This window comes from Equus caballus, chromosome 23 (genome assembly GCF_041296265.1).
Source record: "Equus caballus isolate H_3958 breed thoroughbred chromosome 23, TB-T2T, whole genome shotgun sequence".
Lineage (NCBI taxonomy): Eukaryota > Metazoa > Chordata > Mammalia > Perissodactyla > Equidae > Equus > Equus caballus.
In genome coordinates, this window is record NC_091706.1 from 68,268,474 (window position 1) to 68,291,029 (window position 22,556).

Sequence of the window (22,556 nt, forward strand, 5' to 3'; positions counted from 1 at the left end):
TCTTAACATTGTGTCATGTTCAGTTCTATGCAGCCCCATCATCTTAACCAGGGGAGTGGGATGATTTTCATATACCTTTAAAAATACCCTCCTTATAGACCAATTATCCCTTATGAATATTGATGCAAAAATCGTCAATAAAACAATAGCCAACCAAATTCTGCTGCATATTAAAAGGATTCTACATCATGACCAAACAGGATTTATTCCCAGAATGCAAGGATGGTTCAACATATAAAGATCAACCAATGTAATACAACACATTAACAGAATGAAGAGTAAAAAAAACCCATACAATCATCTCAATTGATGCAAAAAACCTTTTGACAAAGTTTAATGCCCTTTCATGATAAAAACACTCAATGAACTAGGAATAGAAGCAAACTTCCTCAATATGATAAAGGCCATATATGAAAACCCATGGTGAACATCATACTCAGTGGTGTAAGACTGAAAACTTTTTCCATAAGAGCAGGAACAAGACGAGGATGCCCATTTTTGTGCTTCTATTCAACATAGTATTGAAAGTCCTAGCCAGAGGAATTAGGCAAGAAAAGAAAGAAAAGGCATCCAAATTGGAAAGGAAAAAGTAAAATTATCTTTGTCCACAGATGACATGGTCTTATACACAGAAAACCCTAAAGATTTAATGCCAAAAAAACCTATTAGAGCTAATAAAGAGTTTATCCAGCAAAGGCGTAGGATACAAAATCAACACACAAAAATCAGTTGCATTTCTATACACTAACAATGAATCTGAAAAGGAAATTAAGGAAACAATTCCATTTACAATAACTTGAAAAAATAGTTAGGGATTAACTTAACCATGAGGCAAAAGACTTGTACAGGGAAAATTGCAAAACATTGCTTAAAGAAATTAAAGAAAACATAAATATGGAAGGACAATCAGTGTAAACGGACTGGAAAACAATATTGTTAAGGTGACAATACTACTCAAAACATTCTACAGCTTCAATGCAATCTCTATCAAACTCCCAACAGCATTTTTTGCAGAAATAGAAAAACCCCTCTTAAAACTCATATGGAATCTCAAGGGATCGTGAATAGCCAATAGGTCGCTTGTTCCTTCTCCCTTCTTGTCGGTACATCTCTCCCACTGAGGCTGAAGGGCGTGCCCAGGCCTGAGGGTTTCTCCGAACTTGGGACTTTGAGTGCTAAAACCAAGACGGTCCCAGGCAAACTGAGCTGGTTGGGAGTCCTACTCCTACTGTGGCTGAATGCTCTAAAAATTATTTTTTAATTTCGCAAGTAAAATTATGACACATTCTTCTCATACAAATGAAACATTAAACCAGTAAAAGGAACCAGGGCTCCTTGGAGAAACGGCTGATTCCAAGTCTGGGATACAGACAGTATAAGACGATCCGGGAACAAGTGGTACTAGAAAGTAAGGCAGTGCTCACAAGTTGCGACCTGTTGCAAGGACACGGAGCCCGCTTGGAGGAGCTCCCACCGGCTAAACGCGCCGCCATCTGAGCATCTGAGTCAACGAGGAGAGTGACGGACTGAGTAAAACAGGAATCCACGGATCCGCAGGCTAACGAACGCAGCCTTCGCCAGACCACACAGCTAGCGCGTGGAGCAGGGACGATGGGAACAGAAAAGCAGGAGGATGGCCATTCATTTAGCCAAGAAACGCCGACGAAACCCAGCAAGGGGGGAAGTCTGAGGATCGGCAGGGTGTCTGCCTCGTCTCAAGGGGTCTGCGCCCGGAACGACCATCGCAAGGGGACCCTGCGCCCCGCGAGAGCCGTGCTGCGGGGGTCGGCGCGGGGCCGCGTGGCGGGTCCCGAGTGGGTCGCCGGCCCCGCGCGGTCGCCTCCCTCGGCGATCGTCCCTGGCGCGCCGGCTTCTGCCCCGTCCCCGGAACGCGAGTGCGCCGCGCGTCTCCGCCAGCAGCCCGCCCCGTCGGCGTGCAGTCCCAGCCCCGCCCCGCCCCGCCGGCCCCCGGCCCCCTGACGCTCGGGAGCTCCACGAGGGGAGCGCGGCGCAGACCCGAGTATGCCCTTAGCGGTCCAGCCGACCCACTGTCAGCCAGACCTCGCGGGCCCGGGGCGTGGGCCCCGGAAGGTACCACTGCTTCCGGCTTTGCGACGGCGGCCAATCACGGCAGGGACGGGCGGGCGCGGGGCACCACGGGCCTTGTAGTTCGGCGCGCGGGAGGGACTACAGCCCCCACAATGCCCCGGGCCGCGTCGGCCGAGGCGATGGCGATGGGAGGGGCCGCCCAGCGCGGGGCGCGGGCCAATCACGGGCGCGTGCGGGGCACGGCGGGCCGTGCAGTCGCGCGGACGGGACCACTGCCCCCAGAGTGCCCCGCGCGGCAGGGAGCGCACTGCGGCTGCGCGGCGGCGGCCCGGGCGCCGTCGGGCTGGGCGGCGGCGGGGACGGGAGCCGGCCAGAGCCTCGGTGCGAGCGGCGCGACCCGGGCCGCGGCCACCATGTCGGCCCCGTCCGAGGAAGAGGAGTACGCGCGGCTGGTGATGGAGGCGCAGCCTGAGTGGCTGCGCGCCGAGGTGAAGCGGCTGTCGCACGAGCTGGCCGAGACCACGCGCGAGAAGATCCAGGCGGCCGAGTACGGGCTGGCGGTGCTGGAGGAGAAGCACCAGCTCAAGCTGCAGTTCGAGGAGCTCGAGGTGGACTACGAGGCCATCCGCGGCGAGATGGAGCAGCTCAAGGAGGTGAGGGGCCGGGCCAGCCGGGCCCCGACCGACCTCCGACCCCCGACCCCGACCCCGACCCCTTACAGGGCCGGGCCGACCCCCTTGCTGCGCCGAGCGGACCCCTCGCCGGGCCAGGCCGGCCAGCACCGGGCACCCGGGGTCGGCGGGCCGAGGTGTGGGGGGCGGGCGCTGGGTAGCCCGCTCTGGGGCAGGCTTCGGGGCGCGGGGTGTGTCCTCTGCGGTTTCGCCTCCCGGTGGGGATGGGGGGCGTGGGATGGATGCAGGTGACCGGCAGGGAAAGGCCAGGCGTCGGCCCCGTCACCTCCAGCAGATCCCCTCTCCTCCTGGTGCAGCTGCCTTCACCGGCTTCGGTGAGCTCCCTGAGGCCGGGAGGGGGCTCGCTTTGCCTGTGGCCATCCCGGCTGGCTGGGGTCCCCCAGTCCCCTCTCCCGGCTCAGCGCTCACCTGGGCGCCCTTCCCACAACCATCATTACTTGTCTGGGATCCGTGCTTCTCCCGCCCTCTTCCTGTCCCAGCCGCTCTCCCAGGCCTTTCCCTGCGTTTGGGTGACAGGTCTGGGGGTGTTCGTCAGGAGGGAGCCTTGTGTGGTTTCCACTCCGCGATGAGGAGGTTCGACCCGGGGCTGCTTGAGAGCATGGCAGGGGAGAGCTGGGCAGGCCTTCCTGAAGGAGTTCTCCTGGGTGATTTAAACATTGTTTTTCTCTCAGTCTTCCTGACTCCCCAGCCCTGCTGTAGGGGGTGGGGAAGGAGAAGTGGGTTTCTGGGTGGAACACCCAGGTTTGGACCCTGGCCCTGCCCCTGGTGATGTGGCTGTGGGCAGGGGCCTTAGCTTCTCTCTGTGCAACATTGCTCACCCAGAAAGGGTTGGTCTCAGGGTCGTGTATTTGAAAAGGCCGGGTATGGTGTCAGGCATTTGACCTGTGTGTTTCTGTGACAGCAGGCTGCTCCCCCACCTGGCTCTTCCCTTGTCCAGGTGGGCTCTTGGCCCTTGGTCTCAGGATCCACCCTTCTTGCTGGTTCCTCACCTGTCCACCTCCTGGCAACTCCGCTCCTAGTGGCCTTGGGCAGGTGTGTGGACTGTTCAGAGCCTCCATGCCTCACTGGGGGACCAGTAGGAGCCTTTTCTGACAGTGAAGAGGAGAGAATGAATTAATCCACATAGGTGCTTAAGTCCTTGCCTGGCGAGCAGGTGCACGGTTAGCAGCAGTAAACGACTGACTGGGGGCGTGGGGTCGGGGGTGGCAAGTGGTGGGTCATCCGACCCATGGTCCTGTCCTCTGTTAGCAGGTATCGGTGCCTCCTCTGAGCCAGGCTCTGCTGGCATTGGATCTATAAGCGGGGTGGGGGGGATGCACCCACCGCAGAGGGAGGCCAGGGAGCTGTGAGAATGTGGAATAGGAGTGCCCTCACCCCATTCTGATCTTCTGGAATGGGCCTCACCTCTCCGCAGCTCAGAGGCAGGCTGGGCTCTTGTCCTCCCTTCAGAGTTTGTCCCGAGCGCCTCTGGCAGCGCGCACAGTTCCCTTCTGCGTTCACAAGCTGACATCCATGTGTGCTGTAAGAACGGACTATTGTAGATGGGGCTAGTTCTAGCTTAGGGATCTTTCACTTGTCAGCTCTTCACTATCAAAGACACAAACGTTTTGGCCAACGTAAGAATCTTGGCTCAGTTTTGTGGGGTGCGTCTGGAGGGTGGGCTGCGGGAACCAGGAGGAAGGGAGACCTGCATTCTCTGCCGGTGCTCTCCAGGCAGCTGAGTGCTTAGCTTGATGTCACCTCTTGGCTCCCATCCGCACTGGCCACATGGCCTTGGACATGATGCCCCACAGTGCTGAGCCTCAGTCTCCCCTGTTGTGGGTGAGATGAGAACAGTTCAGCTGGAGGTCCCAGCAGAAGCTAGAGGAAGGTGCGTCTGTCTCAGTGGATCCTGCCGGAAAGCTTGCACCAGTTCACTCGCAGCTGTGCCAGCTCGGGCTCTTACCAATGTTTAATTTTGGCTAGTGTCATGCTTGAAGATATTAATCTTTATTTTAAAAACGCAGACTTATGGGGACAATATTCGTTGGGTCTTTGTTTTCACCTCTAGAGATGTGGATTGTTTTTATTCTTAAACTTTACTTCTTGAGCTGAAGTGGGTTCCGTTACTTAGAAATGATGCTGCGCACGGAGGAGCTTCTGCTTCTCCCAGTGTGTGCAGATAATGCCGTCTCAGAGGGAGGGACACTGGCTGGCTGGTCCCGGGTGAGTGGGTTCGAGCTGCGGAAGGTCCTGTGGTGGGCTGGTGTGTGGTGGAGCTGGCCCTGCAGCCCTTCTCCCTCGGTGAATGTGTTTGTGGCCCTGTCCGGGTCCTGCTAATACAATGGTGTGTATTTGGGGGGCACCCACTGGCCCATTTTGCCTAATTACTTTGCTGGTGATCAAACCTGGCTTAATAAGGGCCCCCATCTGTCCCAGGTCCCACTGTTCCTGCTCTCCGCCATAGTGGGGAAGACAATCTGACAGGTTTTAGTCAACCATGTAGTATTTCCTGTCCTGAGTGGCCGTGGGATGCCCCACTCTTTGTCCTCAGCTGTACCTTCAGTGGGGCAGGTGTGCTGGGTGGGCAGCTCCTACCTGCAGGGGAGTGGGTGGTTTCTGTGGGGACATGACGGGTGGAGGGCAGGCCAGGGGCAGGGTCCTGGTGCACTCTCAGCCCCACCCTCGCTGGGCTCCCAGAGAGAGCAGGAAGACCAGGTCTGGACACCCTTGTTGCTGTTGGTGCCACCTCAGGCACTGGTCTGTGCAGTGCGCTTCCATCCTGGGGAAGCAGTGGATGGAGTTTGTTGAGCTGAGGCAGCGTAGGCTGGGCACGGCCGGCCCACGGCCAGTGCTTCCTGATTCAGCGTCAGCAGTGCCTTCCCTCCCCCTCGCTCAGGCCTGCATCCCCTCCCTACTGTCCCCACAGTCACCTGGGCTCTGCTCCTTGTCCTAGTGTGGTCTGGAGCAGCCCTTGTCTGTCCCACTGCCTTCACTGCGCTCACCCAGCTCCTGAAGCCCTGCCTGCCCTTCAAGCCTGGACGCTTCTGGGAACCTTCTCTGCCACCTCGGGACTTGTCTGAGCCCAGCTCCTGGATGTCCCTCCCATCCTGCAGGCTCAGCAGCTGCATGAAGTGGGGGAGTGGGGGTGGTCAGGGCTGGTGGGAGCGGCTACTCTGTTCTCTCTGCTCCTCCCGCCCGCCCTCCCATCCGTCTTGTAGTCTCCTCTCCCAGAGGATGGGGAAGCAGAGCTGCAGGGAGGGAATGACTGAGGAAGGCCGAGAGCCCAGACGAGTTAGAAGGGTCCTCAGTACTAGTTTCCATCCGAGTCCTTGTGTGGAAGTCACGCCCATTTAGTCCTACAGCCTCTCCCCTGTGGGTGAGCTGCTCCTGTTGTACCTCCCCATGCCTGCTGACCCTGCAGTCCCCACACCAGCCCTTGGGGTCACCGTCCCACCTGCTCTTGCAGGCGAGGCACCTCACTCTTGTCTTTTCTTTCCTTTTGCTTTTTTAAAAAATTGGCCGCATGCTGCCTTCTGCTGACGCAAACCTAGCTCTTGCATGGCTGAGTGTTGCCGCCCTCTAGTTCACCTGTCAGCCCAGTCTTTGTTGTGCCTACTCTGCCTGCCTCGGGGCTCGTGGTCCCTGTCCAGTGTGTCCTGACTGTGATGCTGGGAGGTGCCCAGCTCCGTCTGCACCAGGAGGGAGGAGCTGTCAGGTCCCCGTTCCACAGGTGGGAGCGCCAGGGCTCAGTGTGAGGGCTGTGTGTCAGCAAGATGTGATGTGGCCCTGAGCGGTCCCTTCCCTGGGCCTTGGTTTCCTCCCTGAAGCCCTGGCAGTGGAGCAGTTCTCCCTCCGTGACGGCATCAGGGCAGCCGGGGACCCCAGTCTGCAGGCTCCTGTCCTCTGCTGCCTGGGCCCACTCACACTCTGTCTGGCATGCACTGCAGAGGTCTCGGCTTGTCTACCAGCCTGAGGGATTCCCTGGGTGGTCAGAGGGGATGCTGGCCCCTGGAAGGGGGCGCACCAGGCAGGCTTTCTACAGCTGTGTTCCCCCGGCCCTGCCTGCTGTCACCCCGTCGCCTGGCGCAGAGGCTGGGAATGTGGACATTCCACTCACTCGGGCGGGGCAGCCTCACAGTGGACGAGCAAGTCTGCGTTCTCACCAGCACCCGGTGTCTTCTGACTTTGTCCTCCTGGCCAGTGTGGTGAGGGAGAAGTGGTGTCTGGCCTGTCAGGTTTGATTGATTTCTTCTGTGAAGCAGTCTCTCCTGCTATGACACTTGTTTTGAAAACAGGAGTTTGTTCCAGAGTGGTCGACATTTGAGGGAGCAGCATGAGCACGATGAGAGTTTAGCATGTGCTTCTGTGTGACTGAGTTCCCAGGAGATGCCAGGTGAGCGCAGAACCTGCTCCTGCGACCTGCCCGCCTGCTCTCCGTCCCCTTTCGGAGGCCTGCCTCCCTCGAGACACACGCCCGGTGCCAGGCCTCGGGCCTTGTCGAGATGCAGCCTGCCTGGGTTGCAGGGTTTCTGTTTTTAAACTGGTTAACACGTGTACAGCTGTCCTGCCTTTTTTCATTGATTTTTCAAAGTAAGCTGCTTGAGAATGGTTTTAGATTTACAGGAAAACGGTAAAGATGGTTCAGAGTCCCTGTGTGCCCACCACCCTTTGCCCGTCTCTGACGTCTTCACCACTGCGGAGCGTTTGGTACAGTTGATGACTGCCAGCAATGCACATCTTAACTTGAGTCCATCCTTCCTCCTCCTCCCTGAGCTCTCCCTGCCCAGGACCCCATCCAGGCCCTGCAGGGCACTTAGTCCTCGTGGGTCCCCAGGCCCTTGCTGTTGAGTTTCTCAGGCCTCCCTTGTGTGTGGCGACTCTGACAGCCTTGAGGAGGACTGGTCAGATATTTTGTCCAGTGTCCCTCAGTTGGGATCCGTCTGATGTTTTTGTCATCATTAGACTGGGGCTATGGGTTTAGGGAGGAGGACCACGGGGTGAAGTGCCCTTCTCCTCACGCCTGTCAGGGGTCCGTGACTCATCTCTGTTGATGCTGACCTTGGCATTGATCCCCCAGCTGACGTGTCAGTTGGGCGCCTCCACTGTCAAGGTGCTCCCCCCTTGAAACTGCACAGCCCCCACCCAAGGAGTAGGGAGTATGCTCCCCTCCTCGAGGGGAAGAATCTACATACATTACTTGGAATTTTTCTGCATGGGAGGCTTGTCTCTTCCCCTTTATTTATTTGTTCATCCATTCATTTATATTGGTACAGACTCATGGGTGTTTATTTTATGTTTGGACTATGATCTAATGCTGCTTTATTTCCTTGCTCAACTTGTTCCAGCTATGGCCCCTGGCAGCTCTTCCATTTGGCTGCTCTGCCTTTTGACATACCATCGTTGTGATTGTTTCCCTCCTTCTGTCCTTCCTTTCCTTCCTCCCTCCCTCCTGTCCTTTCTTCCCTCCTTCCTACCTCCCTCCCTCCTTTCCCTCTTTCCTTCCTTCCTCTGTCCCTCCCTCCCTGCTTTACCCTCCTCCCTCCCACCTTCCCTCTTCCTTCTGTCCTTTCTTCCCTCCTTCCTTCCTTCCCTCCCTCCTTCCTTCCTTCTGTCTCTTTCCCTTCTTCCTTCCTGCCCTCCCTCCCTCTTCCTCTCCTTCCTTCCCTCCCTCCCTCCTTCCTTCCTTCCTTCCCATGTTCCCTCCCTCCCTTTCGTTTTGAGCACTACAAGATGCTCCAGGCTCATCCTGTGTGTTTCCTGCCCCTGGAATCAGCTGTTTCTTCAAGGAGCCCTGGTTCCCTTATCGGAGAAAGGTGTTAGAAGCCAAGACATGGGTGCTGGGTGTGCTCATTGCTGCTGGGCCCTCTTGGCTGACAGAGCCAGGAGACAGATGTGTGTACACTGGCACAAATTTACACACACATCTATGAACAGTTCAGATGCAGCCACCTGTGTGTATGCTAAGCTCAGCATGAGTTCACACTGATGTCTCCAGCTGTGTCCCCTCCCCACATGGATCGATCCCTCTGCCTCCCCTTGCTCATCTGTAACCTCCGTCCACCAGTGAGACACCTGGCTCCCCAACAGCCACAGTCACATGACCGCCTTGTCCAGCACACCTCACAGTGGAGTCAGAAGTGCTGATCTGTACCTCCTTGGGAAATAGTCTGTCAATTAGAGCACAGTGCTTATGTGCAGTTCCTTTTGCCTTTGGTCTTATCCATGCTGCTCGTTTCCCAATAAGTTACTTAAGAAGCACCTTGTTCCCCATCCCTTCAGTGAGGTGGTTTCATCCGTTTGTAAAACAGTTAGATTGTTTTCCCACATTCTGTATTCCGTTCTGAGATCCACTGGCCTCCTAAATGATTTTTTAAAATTTGCATACATTAAGGTTCACTCTTTGTGCTGTTATCTGGGTTTTGAGAAATGCATAGTGTCGTTTGTCTACCATTACAGTGTCATACGGAATAGTTTCACTGCCTCAGAAAACCCCCCTGTGCGTCACCTGTTCACCCCCTGCCCTGCCCCACGAACCCCGGCAACTGCTGCCTTGCTGCCCCCGTAGCTGCGCCTTTCTAGAATGTTGTGTGACTGGAGAATGTTGCGTGACTGGAGTCATACACCGTGCAGCCTTTCTGATTGGCTTCTTTCATTTAGAAATAGCATTTAAGATTCATCCATGGTTTTCTGTGGTTTGATAGCTCTATTTTTTCTTAAATCACAGAATGATATTTCATTCTCTGGCTGTACCACAGTTTATTCAAATTGGGCATCTTGGTTGCTTCTAGTTTTGGATGATTATGAACAAAGCTACTGTCAACATCCATGTGCAAGTGTTTGTGTGGATGTAAGTTTTCACCCATCTGGGCAGACACCAAAAGTCACGATCGCTGGATCATAGGGTGAGAGTGGGTTTAGTTGTATAAACACCGCCAAACCTTGTCTTCCACAGCCTCTGCGCCGCTCTGCCTGCCCACCAGCTGCAAGGAGAGTCCTGCTGCTCCACGTCCTCGGCAGCACTTGGTGGTGCTGGTGCTCTGGATGTTGCCATTCTAGTTGGTGTGGTGGCCTCTCATTGTGCTTTAATTTGCAGTTCCCTCATGACACATGACATGGAGCATCTTTTCACGTGCTTATTTGCTGTTTGTATGTCTTCTTTGGTGAGGTGTCTGTTCTGATCTTTTGCTCATTTTGAAATTGAGTTGGTTTGTTTTTTATTGTTGAGTGTTAGGAGTTCTTGGTCTATTTTGGACACAAGTCTTGTTCTGCAGATATCTTCTCCCGGTCTCTGGCTTGTCTTTTCATTCTCACAGTGTTTTTCAGAGCAGAATTTTTACTTTTTTTTTAAGGAAGATTAGCCCTGAGCTAACTACTGCCAATCCTCCTCTTTTTTCTGAGGAAGACTGGCCCTGAGCTAACATCCATGCCCATTTTCCTCTACTTTATACACGGGATGCCTATCACAGCATGGCTTTTGCCAAGTGGTGCCGTGTCTGCACCCAGGATCCAAACCAGCAAACCCTGGTCCGCCAAGAAGCAGAATGTGTGAACTTAACCACTGTGCCGGCCCCAGAATTTTTACTTTTAATGCCACTTTGCTTTCATAGATCATGTTTTTGGTGTTAAGATCTTCATCACCAAACCCAAGGTCACATAGCTTCTTCTGTGTTTTTGTCTACAAATTGTAAGTTTTGCATTTAACATTTAGGTCTGTGGTTCATTTCTAGCTAGTTTTTGTGAAAGGTCTAGGGTCTGTGTCCGGATTCACTTTTTTGCATGTGGATGTCTGGTTGTTCCAGCACCAGCTGTTGAAGAGGCTATCCTTTTTCTATGAAATTGCTTTTTGCTCTGTTGTCAAAAATCAGTTGGTCGTGTGTGTGCTCGCCTACTGGGCGCTCTCTCCTGGCCCGTTGATCCATGCGGTTATCCTTTTGCCAGTACCCCGCTGTCCTGATCGTGTGTTCTGGTTTTATTGGGTTTCTCTCATTTTACGTGTCACTGATAAGTCTTTCCCTTAGGCCCTGTGGTTTGTGTTGTGTGGTCTGCACTCCTGAGCAGGGTTTGCTGGCTGGGTCTTCAGCCTGGGACTGGCGGGGCTGATCATGGTCACCATCAGTCAGGGAGAGTCCCTTTTTTTTAACCTTGAGAAGTAATAGAATGCACATGGTTGAAAAGAAAAGTCACTGGTCGAGTTGGTTAGATTCTTGACAAAAGAAGAGTGTGCTCCTTCTGTGTCTTTGTGCCCTGTGCTTTCAGGAGGTCCCTGGGACTTCCATCTGGGCTCAGCCTGTCGGTGTCGGCTTGGCTCCTGGTGAACCTCCTGGTGAGCTGCTAGCTTCCTGGCCTTGTGCATTTGACCCAGGCAGCAGTCAGGGGAGGGTGTGGAGATGGCCACTGGTCAGACTTGCGATCAGCTCCCGCTCGGGCGTTCACTAGCTGCTTGCCCTGTGGGTCCCTCCGAAAGTGTGACATATGTGCCCCATTTGGTGTCGGGTGCCTCCACTGTCGTTTCAGGTGCCCGCCACCCTTGGGAGACCCTTTCTGCCCTGCCGTGCCCCGTTCTGGCCCCTCCTGGGGCGCTCGGGTTGGACTCCATCCCAGAGACGCCTGCTCTCTTCTTCACTGGCCTCGGGACGGGTCTGCAGGACTCACTGGATCTGTGGTCGGTGTGGGTGTGCTCCAGATGCCAGGCTGGGGAGGCGGGGTCTCCGCAGGCTTTGCTGCCACGCACACCTCCTCCCCTGTTCTCTCTGGGTATCCATGTCTCTCGCCTCCACTGTGGAGGCTCTCTGTGCCTGCGCCGGCTGAGTCTAGAATGCCTTCTGTTTTCAGGACCCAGGTGGGACAGTGAGGCTGGGAGCTGGAGTGCGCCTGGGCCAGAAGCACTTTCCTTGGCTGTGGTTTGCTGGGCGGCTGCTGCGACTTGGAGCGGTACTGCAGCTGTGTGGGCTGCAATATGGCCCTGGGCTTCTGCACAAGCCAGTGCCCAGGATGAGTTAGGAGCAGCGCATGGTGAGCCCCCGTGCCTGCGCTGGGACAGAGTGGACATGTGCATACGTGCCTGTGTGCGTACGTCTGCATGCACGTGTGGCAGTCAAAGACAGCACAGGAAGGATCCCGCAGGCCTCACTCCTCCAGGTGACCTCGGTGTGTAGGAGGAAGGGAGAGGCTGGGAGACCAGACGCCTGGCTTCAACAGAGGGTCCAGGCTGTCCTGCCCTGATCCTCAAGTTCTCACCTCTTTTCATGGGCATAGCAGAGTCCTCAGTTCCTCGGGATGTGGGAACCTCTCTTGGTCCCTTGGGCACCCTGCTGGGGTGACTGACGGAATGTCAGATGTAGGGGCACTCCGCCCCTGAGACCCTTTCTCTCACCTTGGCTGCAGCTGCTGACAGGCCCGTCTGCCTTCAGAGCCTCTCTGGGCAGAGGTGAGCATCATGTCAGCATCGCAGCCCACGCCCACCTCTCCACAGGCTCCACTCTCATCCCCAAAGCTGCAAATTCCGAGTCCTTACAGGGACATGGCCTGACTTAGAGTCTCGGGCCACTTGCTGACTGTGAGGCTAGCTGAGTGTCCCTTCCCAGAACGGGCCTGGTGAGTGTGGAGACGTGCTGAGGTGGGAGGTGACATGAGAGCTCCTGGGCTGCTCTTGTGGCATTGCCACCATGGCGTCTTTCTGACAGCTGTGCCTGCCGAGCCATCCTCCGTGGCCTGGGACAGACGGGCAGGCAGCTGCCCCTGCTGCCCTCACTGCAGCCGTTGAATGGAGGTTTGTGTCTGGAAGCCAGCTGCTGTGGAAGACAGGCTTGTCCACAGGCCCCAGGCATGGCCTCTGTGTCCCTGGGCAGAAGAGCCGGGGCTTGTGGGGACCACCACCAGCCCCAGGGCTTCGCTGGCCAGCAGCCTGTCTGCTGACCCTGAGCAATCAGCGTGTAATCTCCTCTAAACGGGGCCGATGCTGGCTAAATCCCTCCCGCCCAGGAGCGGATCCCAGTCTCTAAAGGCAGCTTAGTGCTTGGACACAGCCCAGGCTGGCTGGGGAGCTCGGCGGGCGATGGGACGAGCGTGAGCAGATGGACGGCGGGGCCACGACAACCACCGCAGCCCACTCTATCCCTGTGTGGGCGCTGGCCCTCAGGTCCTTTCTTCTGACCCTCATGGGAAACTGAGGCTGGAAGCCACATGTGGGCAGGGCAGCCTGTGGAGGACAGATGGCAGGCACTTGCCCCTCCTGGGCCTGGGAGGGGGTCTGGGTGGGGTGGGCTCTTGGCGTGCTGGGCTGACGGATGAGGGTTGTCCGCTGGGCACAGTGTGTGCAGGTGTGCCTGCAGCCTCTGTCCTGCCCCTTGGCCCCAGGAGGTCCCGCCCTCTCCTGCAGCCTTCCCGGCTCCTCCCTGCTGCCCCTCTGCCAGGTGAGGCTGTCAGGGATCCTTGAGTCAGCTCAACCCCTTCCCCAGCACACATCACCCACCTTGGGACACCCCAGCTCTGGGAAGCACCTGGCTACAGAGAAGAAAAGTGGTTTTGGAGTGAGAAGCCCTGTGGTACCACGCGGGTAAATCCTCTGGCCTTCCTGAGCCCATCTGCTCACCTGTGAAACAAGAGTGATAAAGATTTCCAGTTTGCAGGCTGTCCTGAGGGTCACATGAGAGTCATGCCCACTTCTGTCTCCTTAGGGTGGTAGCTGGCCTTCCAGGGTGCCTTGAAAATGCCTGCGGGCCTGAGTCAGACCCCCCTCCAGCCCCCCTCCCGCTCAGGAGACTCACTGAGGGGGATGGGAGCCCCCCTAGGTGGGAGTGGATGGGAAGAACCGGCTGAGGGTGGTGAGCTGAGGTCTCAGGGAGTGTTCCCGGTGGTCCCTTTGGGTGATTGGTGGGTGCATGAGGGCCTGGCTAGGAGACGGGTCTCTTCTAGTTTCTGAGCTGACTTGGGTTCCGTGGAAGTGTGTGTGGAGCCAGTGTGGGACATGACATCTCCTGAGGTCCCCCAGGAGCTTTCAGAAATCCCGCAGCATGGGCCACACTCAGACTCATCGAGTCAGGAGTGTCACGCTCCTGGAAGGGTGCCAGTGGGAAGAGGAGTTGGGGCCCCGCCCTTCTGCTGCAGCTTACTTGTGGGGTCTGAGCCTTCCCTGCCACGTGCGTGGAGCGTCACTCTGCTTGCGTCTGCACGGTTGTAGGATTTATCCACATCTCTCCACCTTGTTCCACAGTTGGGACCTAGGAGTACTGCCGGCCCCTGTGCATGAGCTGATCGGAGAGCCCCCCCGTGTCTGTGGACAGGTTGGGGACCACCAGCTGCCCTGGACTGGGCCTGGAGAGGACCCCTCTCTGGAGGTGTTGTGAGCTGAGGCAGACCAAGGTAGATGGGGAGCCTGGGAGCCATTCTTGCTGCTGAGTCACTGGGGCTGTGTCCCCTGCCACCGGTGGAAGAGGGATAACGAGGAGACACCTACAGGGCCTGTCCCCAGCTCCCCAGCAGACCCCCCAGCACCTGTCCATTCATTGGACCTGCTGTCCTTGTTCACCCACTCGTAATGTGGGCCTGTCACCCCACACCATCCTGTGGTGTCCCCATGTCCTCCCAGTCTTCCAGTCTCTCCACAGGTGTTTACTGAGTGCCTGTTGCTTGCCAGGTGTGGGCTTGCCCACTCCAGCTCTGCACCCCAGAGAAAACGCAGACTCAGTGCCAGGCAGAGGGTGCCTGGTGCACCAGTGCTGGCGTTCCCCCACACCAGGCCCACCCCTGTGTGAGAAGCCGCATTGCCCCACTGCCCTGGCCCATACCGTGTGTCTGGGGGTTCTGGCCCTGCCTCCCGCACCCGCTCCCTGTGTCTGAACTGGAGTGATAGTGCACCAGCCAGAGTGTGGCGTTGGACGCGGGGAATTCTGCAGGGAAGGAGGCAGCTCCGGGTAGCCCCTGGCGTGTCTCCTGCCTGCCACCTGCTGTCCCCCAGACTGGCCACCCTGAGCTCCTCTGGCAGTGGCGGGCTGCGTTTTTCAGGCCGCCTCTGACCTCAAGGTCAGATGCTTCTGGAGCAACTCTGACTGCTTCCCAGATGACTTTGTCTTCTAAGTGGCTCTCGTTTTCAACACTGCAGCATCATTTACCTGTCAGAAGATGCAGAGTTGTCTGCGCTCTTGTGGCTACCCCGCGGTGAGGGTCTCCCACACATGCCTCCCAGCCCGGGCAGCCCTGCGGCCCTCCTGCCGTGGTCAGGCTCTGCTCCAGACTTCCGGGTTGGTGGGCTGCCCCAGCTGGCCTTTGTGTCTGCACCTCCAAGGGGTGTCAAAGTTGTGCGTGTCGGCAGTCACCTTCTCTCTGAGTGGCCTGCGAGTCGTGGTGGCTGAGTCACCAACACCTCCCCTTGGAGGACAGCAGGTCACTGGGTCTGGTGCTTGGGAGCACGGCCGCTGTGCACACCCGTGCACAAGGCCCTGTGGCCCTGGCTCTCACCTCTCTCAGTGACACACGCGAGCGGACCCGTCTCCCCTTGTCCAGGACGGACATGCACAGACGGCCACCTGGTCCCCTGGTGAGAAGGCCAGGCCCTTCACGGGCTCTGCCGCCTCAGTCCCCCAGCGCTGAGGGCGGCCGGGCCGTGCCAGGATGGAGACAATCTCCCTGAGTCCTGTGAAGTAGGGCCGGGGACTAGCATGACCAGCCTCAGCCAGATCTGGGGATTAACAGGCACTGCCCCAGTCAGCCAGAACATTCTAGATTCCAGGGCCCGAGACCTGGAGACCCAGAGATGGAGGGGCCAACTGGCAGGTGTGCCTGCACTTGTAACCATGTTTCTGGCTCCCAGATGATTCTGAGGCTTGGGCAGCTGAGCAGCGGGCCACAGGCCAGGTCTTGGTTCTGCCTCTGATCCCTGCCACCTCTCCTCTACCTCTCTTGCCACCTTGCTGCTTCTGGGAGTTTGGTTGCTCCCCTGTGAAAGCAGGTCCCTCCTGTGAACAAAGCTGATGGGCTCACATTGTGACGTGCACAGACCTTGGGTTGTTCCCTCCTGGGGCCCCTCCCAGCTGCTTCATCTCCTCCCAGACCCCATCAGAGCTAGAAGGGTGCAGGGGGCCTGGAGTGTGGGGGCAGAGCTGACCCACCGAGCAGGGGCGGGGCCGTGCGCCGGGCCTTGGAGCCGCTCCGAGTGTGGGTGCTGTGTAAGCGCCCCTCGTGCTGGGGTCTTCCCCAGGACCTCTGTGTGGATGAGTGCTGTGGATTGCTGGCTCCAGCCCTTCTCACACCCCTCTCCCCCAGCCCCATCCCATCTGAAGTGAGTTCTCTCCAGCTGCCAGCAAGGCTGTGCTACTGTTTGGGGTGATTGGAGGGCTGTGGCCTGGGGTGAACCTGCAGTCCACTTCTTGCCCCGTTTCCTGCCTGAACTTTGCATTCTCGTGTCAGGTTTTTGCTGAAGTGCATTTATGGAAAGTTGATCTTTCATCATGTCTCTGATACCTTCAGTTTCGTATGTAGTGAGTAATTGGGCTCCCTGGGGCACATTGTAATTCAGACCTGGGGCACATTGGGTCTGGGTTCTGTGAGTCTCGGGACGGATTCTGTGCAGTAGAGCACAGACATCAGGTGTGCCTGCGCCCCACCTGGGCACACCCGCTCATCTGCCGCTTGTCCTCTGAGCATCTGTCTGTCTAGTGCTGTGCATTTGGATAGCATTTCAGATACTGGGTCCTTATTGTTGGGTGGCTTCGGATGTTTTTTATAATGGTTTGATTCTATTTCAATATTCGGTTTGAGAAACCACTTTGTTTACTTTTTATTGAGATATAATTTACTTTCCGTTTATGTTTAAACCCTATTTATAGTAGTTTTGATAATTGTCATATTGCACTGTTTTTTTTTTTATTAAAATGAGCTTTTGTTGGAGTGTAAGAAAATATGGGAACTACACAGATCATAGCAGTACAGCCCGAGGCCCCCCCCATAGCCCCACAGAGGGAGAGGCGGCTTGTTGTCAGTGTCCCAGGACTGCCCTCTGATGCTGGTGTGGGGGTGATGTCTGGTTCTGCCCCTTAGCTCTGGCTTGCTTGTCATCGCCTGCTCGAGGCAGCCCCACAGTGCTCGGGTGTGTGTCACTTGGCGTTTGTGTCATGAGGTGCTGTTGCCTGAGTGCACAGATTGTTGGCATGTGTTTCTGGTAGGGTTCCGTGTGGACGCACAGTGCTTCCTCACTAAACAGCAACTGCAGGCTGGTTCCACTGCTCTCTGCCCTGCTGCTGCAGGCCTTCTCCAGGGAGCTGGCCCCGACTGGAGGGAGGACAGGGCTTGTTCTGCGTCCCCTCGCACCTGTCTCTGGGCCCGTCCCATATGGGTGTGTCAGAGACTAAGGGACCCTCTGTGAACTAGGACCATGACCATGTGCACTGCACAGATACCCACACTGTTCTGATGGGGTGGACAGTGAGGCTGCTGCAGAGCAGATACACCTCTCTGGGGGGCCTCAAGAACTGGCCACCCATGTTGTGAGGGGCAGCCACTCGAGGGCTCACTCTTCATGCCCTGGCACTCCTCCTCACTGGACTCGACGTGGCTTATTTCTCTTGGGGCCCAGGTCCCAACAGCTGCGTCAGCACTGGACTGTGCATTCTGCACACAGCCCAATCCGCAGCCAGGCTCCGTGAGGGGAGGGACTCACCCCGACTCACAGCCAGTTTGGGGGCCCAGGCAGCGAGCACCACAGTGCCCACACCTCCCTCCTGCCCAGTGGGTTCTGGGGCCTGCTGTGGCCGAGAAGGAAGGGGGCTTTTTGTCCAGGGCTTAGTGGCAGGTGTAAGGCCTGGTCCCCTCCTAGCCCACCTTGTGCTGCCTCTGGGCTCTTGCTGCACCTGACCCTGCACCCGGAGCACCCCATCCCTCCAGGCTCTGATCTGATGCACAAGTCCTCCCCTGCGCTGGGCTCAGGGACGGGCCCTTCCAGCCTGAACTTAACCGTGTTCCTGTAATGAGCCACAGAAAGTGAGTGCCGGGTGACGACGAGGTGCTGGCCGGTCCTGGGGTCAGCAGACTGTTGCCTTCAGGACACATGTGGTCGTCCACCTGGTCTGCTTTTGCCCATTTTTGCGGCTGTTGTCTATGGCTGCTTTCGCACAGTGATGGAGTTGAGGGTCACTGCAACAGACCCCACGCCTGTGTGATGGTTAATTTATGTGTCTCCTGGCTGGACTGAGAGACACCAGGTAGCTGGTGAAACATCGTTTTTGAGTGTGTCTGTGAGGGTGTTTCTGGAAGAGGTTAGCATCTGGTTCAGCAGGTGCCTCCCCAGTGTGGGCGGGCATCATCCAGTCTGTTGGGGCCCAAATGGACAGGAGGTGGAGGAGGTGCCAGTTCCCACACTCGCTCCTCCAGCTGGGGCGTCCGCCTTCTGCCCGTGGGCATGGGTGCTCCTGGTTCCCGGGCCTTTGGACTCCGACTGGCTGCAGCACGGGCTCTTGGGTCTCCAGCGTGCAGACAGCAGATCATGGGGCTGCCAGCCTCCGCACCTGCCTGAGCTGGTTCCTAGCATGAATCTCCTCTTAGGTGCATCTGCGTGCATCCTCTTGGTTCTGTTCCTCGGGGAGCCCTGACTAATACAGGTTCTGGTACTGAGTGTGTGGAGCTGCTTGGAGTCTCTTCTTTTTGCTTCCCTGTCCCCTCCCTCCTGTCCTTATCCCTGCCCCGGATGCCCCCTCTCACGGGGACTTCGGGCTCTTCCCCTGGGGGTGGGGCAGGGTCTAGGCCCAAGGCATTTTGGAGACCTGTATCCTGAGCACGGTGGGTTAGGGAGAGGAGGATGGGGCCTTTTGTCTCGAAGGTCCACACACTCCTGTGGGCACCAGGCTCTCAGGCTCCATCGGGTTGCTGGCCCAGTGTGGACCTCAGACCCAGCGGCCCTCTGAGCCCCAGGCCTGGCGCCCACACTCTCAAGGCAGTGGCCCAGCCTCACGCTGGCCCGCGCCAGCTTCCCCATTGAGTTGTGTTCCAGTGCACCGCCTCTGCAGAACCAAGCCTGGGCCTGATGTGGCCCGTGGGGCTGCAGTGTGCCAACCCGTGGTCTAGGAGTGCTTCTCATCAGTAGATCTGTGGAAGCCCCTTGTCCGTGACTGTTATCTCTGCTTCTCTCTCTGGATCTTAGCCTTTTTGGGGTGGTGGGGACCCAGGCCTGGCCTTGGATGGCAGAGCACAGGCTGGTGTCTGGGGCCCCCGCATGCCGCCTTCTTCCTGGGGGCATCGGGAGTCTCGGCATGTTGATACCAGTCAGCAATACCAGCTCTGGAGGCAAGAGGGGGCTGCCCGTCCACTGTAGGGGGGGGGGGCGGGTCCCAGCTTCGGGGGAAGCAGAGGTTTGGTTTGCTGTGTGAATGTCCTCGTGGGAACCCCACGCCTGCTAAGACCCCACCCTCACAAGGGGTCAGTGGTCGGCTCTTGTCTGCGGCCCGGCAGGCCCAGTGGGAGCTGTGGTACAGGAGCCCTGCGCTTGCTCCACCTGCGCATCCTGCTCTCCTGGCGCCTGCAGCTGAGGCCGCACCGCCCCGGGCCCCGGGTCCAAGCGGCATCGGCCCTCCTTGGGTTCTTGGGGGCCCCTCCCCCTGCTCCCTGCTTGTCTTTGTCCTTGCTCTGCCAGCAGTTCTGGGGCAGCCACTCCTGCCACGCCCCATGCACATCACCAGCACCCTCCCCTGGATTTGGGGTTCACTTGGCCTGGACCTCTGGTCCTCCCACCTGCCTCCGTGTTCTTGTTGGCATGGTCTGGGCCCAGCCTCCAGGTTCCTCCTGCCAAGACCTCCCAGTCCCCAGTGTCCCTCTGCTCCCCCTGCCTAGGGGACTGGACTGTTGGATTCAGTCAGATGATTCTTATTTGGGGACAGGCTGGGTGCGCTGTGAACAGCACTGGTCACTCTCAACGCCAGTCTGGGGGTGGCGTGGGGAGCTCGAGGAGAGGGAGGCCAGGCTCCTGGGGGAGGCCCAGACTGAGTGGGGCCAAGAGAAGAGGGTGTGTGCTGGGCCAGGGGCAGATGCCTCACAAAGCGCCCGGGACCTTCTGCTGGCATGTCTTGTGTGTCACACGCTGCTCCGTGGCACGTGGCCCCTTCCCCATGCTTGTCTCTGAAACCCTGCCCCTGGAGCCCCCGCGACGCCCCTGCCGCAGCCCCAGGTGTTTGTGCAGCGTCCACATGAGTGTGGGTGAACTTGAAGCAAGACTGGGCTGACCTCAGGCCAGGGCTCGCCGGCCGTGTCGGGGCTCGCCAGGCCTGGGCAGCTTCAGAGCCCTGGGCAGGGTGTGGGCCGAGAGCCCATGTCAGGAACAGTGTCAGCCCGCCTTCAGCTGGGGCAGCCCCTGGGGGGCATCACAAAGGCACCACCACTGCCTCGACACCCAGACGAGTGTCCCGTGGTCCAGGAGGGCATGACCCGTCTTCCCCAGAGCAGCTGGGAGGTTTGTGGGCAGGGCTGGGGTCGAGGCCCCGGCTGGATCCCCGAACTGCCGCGGGTCTTCTGGGGGCCCTCGGGGGGCACCCTGGGTGGGCACCAGCCTGGGAGTTGTGCGGTGAGGCTGGGAAGGCTGCAAGGACAGGCATACCCACAGCTAGACACCCCAGTCAGAGGGTACATGCCGCTGCTCTGAGCGCTCCCCCTGGCGGGGAGGCAGATTTCGAGGTGGACTCGAGGCACACAGGACGGCGCGAGGTAGGGGCGAGGTTGCTCTGGTCAGAAGAAATGTAGACAGGTGGGCTGAGTGGCCGGGGGCTCACCTTTCCGACCCTCAGCCTCCTGGCCTGTGAACTGGGCAGTGAGGACAAGGACAGCATCTCCTGCGTTCCCAGTCTCCAAGCCGGGAGTAGGATGCTTCAGAAACGTGCAGGTCATTGTCTTAAATGGCTTTATGGAGGCCTGAGCATCTCTGTTTAAAGGATTCAACCTGGTCAGTCTTCACATGGGCATGCACTCCTGAGGCCAACAACATGCAAGGGGACAAAGGTCTCCAGCACCCAGGTGTCTCCTCGTCCCCATTGGTGATCTCTCCTCCCCGTCCCCAACCACTGTACATGTCTTTCCGCATTTTCTAGAGTTTTATGTAAATGGAATCATACAGCAAGTGTTGGTTTTTGTCTGGCTTTCCACGGAGCATAATTTTGAGATGTATCCATGTTAACGTGAGTATCAAAAGCTGCTCCCTTTTGATTGCTGAGTAGTATTCCACTGTTAAGCTGCACCACACTTTTTAAAAAATCCGTTTTCCTGTTGATGGTCATTGGGTTGATTTCAGTTTGTTTGGTGGTTAGAAATGCGCACATTCCTACAGCGTCTGTGTGGACATGTGCCTTCGTTTCCCTTGGGTAAATACTGAGGAGTGGGTGGCTATGCCATCCATCAGGGAGGTGCTTACCTTTTTAAGAATCTGAGAGTTCCTTCCCCATGTGGTTGTAACGTTTTACATTCCCCGCCAGCAGTGTGGGAGAGTTCCCACTGCCCCACTCTCAGGCCGGCGGCCTTGGTAGGGTCAGGCATTTTAATGCTTGGCGTCCTCCCAGCTATGGAGTGTTGTCTTGGGGAGCACTCATTTGCATTTCCGTCATCACTTCCAGGGCTGAGTGTCTTTTCATGTGATTCTTTCCCATAGAAATATCTTCTCGGGTGAAGTATATGTTCATTTCTTTTATCTTTTTTTTTTTGGTGAGGAAATTCGCCCTGAGCTAACATCTGTGCCAACCTTCCTCTATTTCATGTGGGATGCTGCCACAGGATGGCTTGACGAGCAGTGCTAGGTCCGTGCCTGGGGTGTGAACCTGCGAACCCTGGGTCACTAAAGTGGAGTACACGAACTTAACCAGTACGCCACTGAGTAGCCCCTCTTTTACCCACTTTTTATTGGATTGTTTTTCTGATTGAGTTGTGAGAGTTTTTATATTCTGGATACAGGTCCTTTACCAAGTTTGTAATTTGCACAGATTTTCTCCCAGTCTATGACTTAACTTTCTTTCTTTTTTTTTTTTTAATGAAGAGTTCTGGAGATTGGTTGCCTCACACTACTGAACTGTACACTGAAAAATGATTAAGATGGTAAAATTTATGTTGTGTATTTTATGACAATCACAAGATTCCTGGTTAAAAAAAAAAGTCCTAAGTTTTATCAATAAACGAATTATTTGTTTTACTGTTGTTTTTGACTCTGTCTGTTCGTGGTAGTGCTTTTTGTCTGGGAGTCGTATTTTGTCTGCTATTAGTGTAAGTATGCCAGCTTTCTTATGATTGTTGTTGCTTGGTAGATCTTCTTATTTCTGTTTGCTTTCAGCTTTCTGTGTCCTTATTTTTGTCCTGTGTGTCCCATAAATAGCGTGTAGCTGGACTTTGTGTAGGTGTGGTTTCTCACACAGTCACGTGCCGCGTAACTGTTGGGTCAGCAGCGGACCGCAGGCACGACGGTGGTCCCGTGTGATTCGTGCCGTGCAGCCTGGGTGTGTGGTCGTCTGTGCCATCTAGATCTGTGGAAGCACGCTCCGTGATGTTCACACATCCACAGAGTCACCTAATGATGCGCGTCTCAGGTCGTGTCTCTGTCGTTGAGTGACGCGTGACTCATCTGTGAGCTTGTTTTCTGTTTTTGTTTTAGATTCCACGTATAAGAGAGATTCTGTGGTATTTGTCTTTCTCTGTGTGATTGACTTCACTTAGCATAATGCCCTCGATCACCGTCATGCTCTTAACTTGTTTTTCAAACACCTTAAGTTCTTAGTTTTGAAGACCAGATTTCCAGTTTTTTCTTTCATGGGTCATGTCCAAGGTCGCAAACATTTTCTCTTATTTTCCCCTGGAAGTCTTATACCTTTAACATTTAAG

The 22,556-nt window shown here is 56.5% G+C and overlaps 1 protein-coding gene across 2 annotated transcripts in view; it reads left to right on the forward strand.

The window, feature by feature from the left end:
- The first annotated feature begins 2,320 nt into the window (after positions 1 to 2,320).
- BICD2 (BICD cargo adaptor 2) overlaps positions 2,321 to 22,556 on the forward strand; it is a 50,232-nt gene continuing 29,996 nt past the window's right edge. The window contains exon 1 of one of the 2 annotated variants that reach the window (XM_023627619.2): positions 2,321 to 2,702. In XM_023627619.2, the coding sequence (XP_023483387.1) occupies positions 2,463 to 2,702 (240 nt within the window). In that variant the 5' untranslated portion in view covers positions 2,321 to 2,462. The remainder of the gene's footprint in view (positions 2,703 to 22,556) is intronic. The other variant, XM_023627618.2, reaches the window with a different exon arrangement.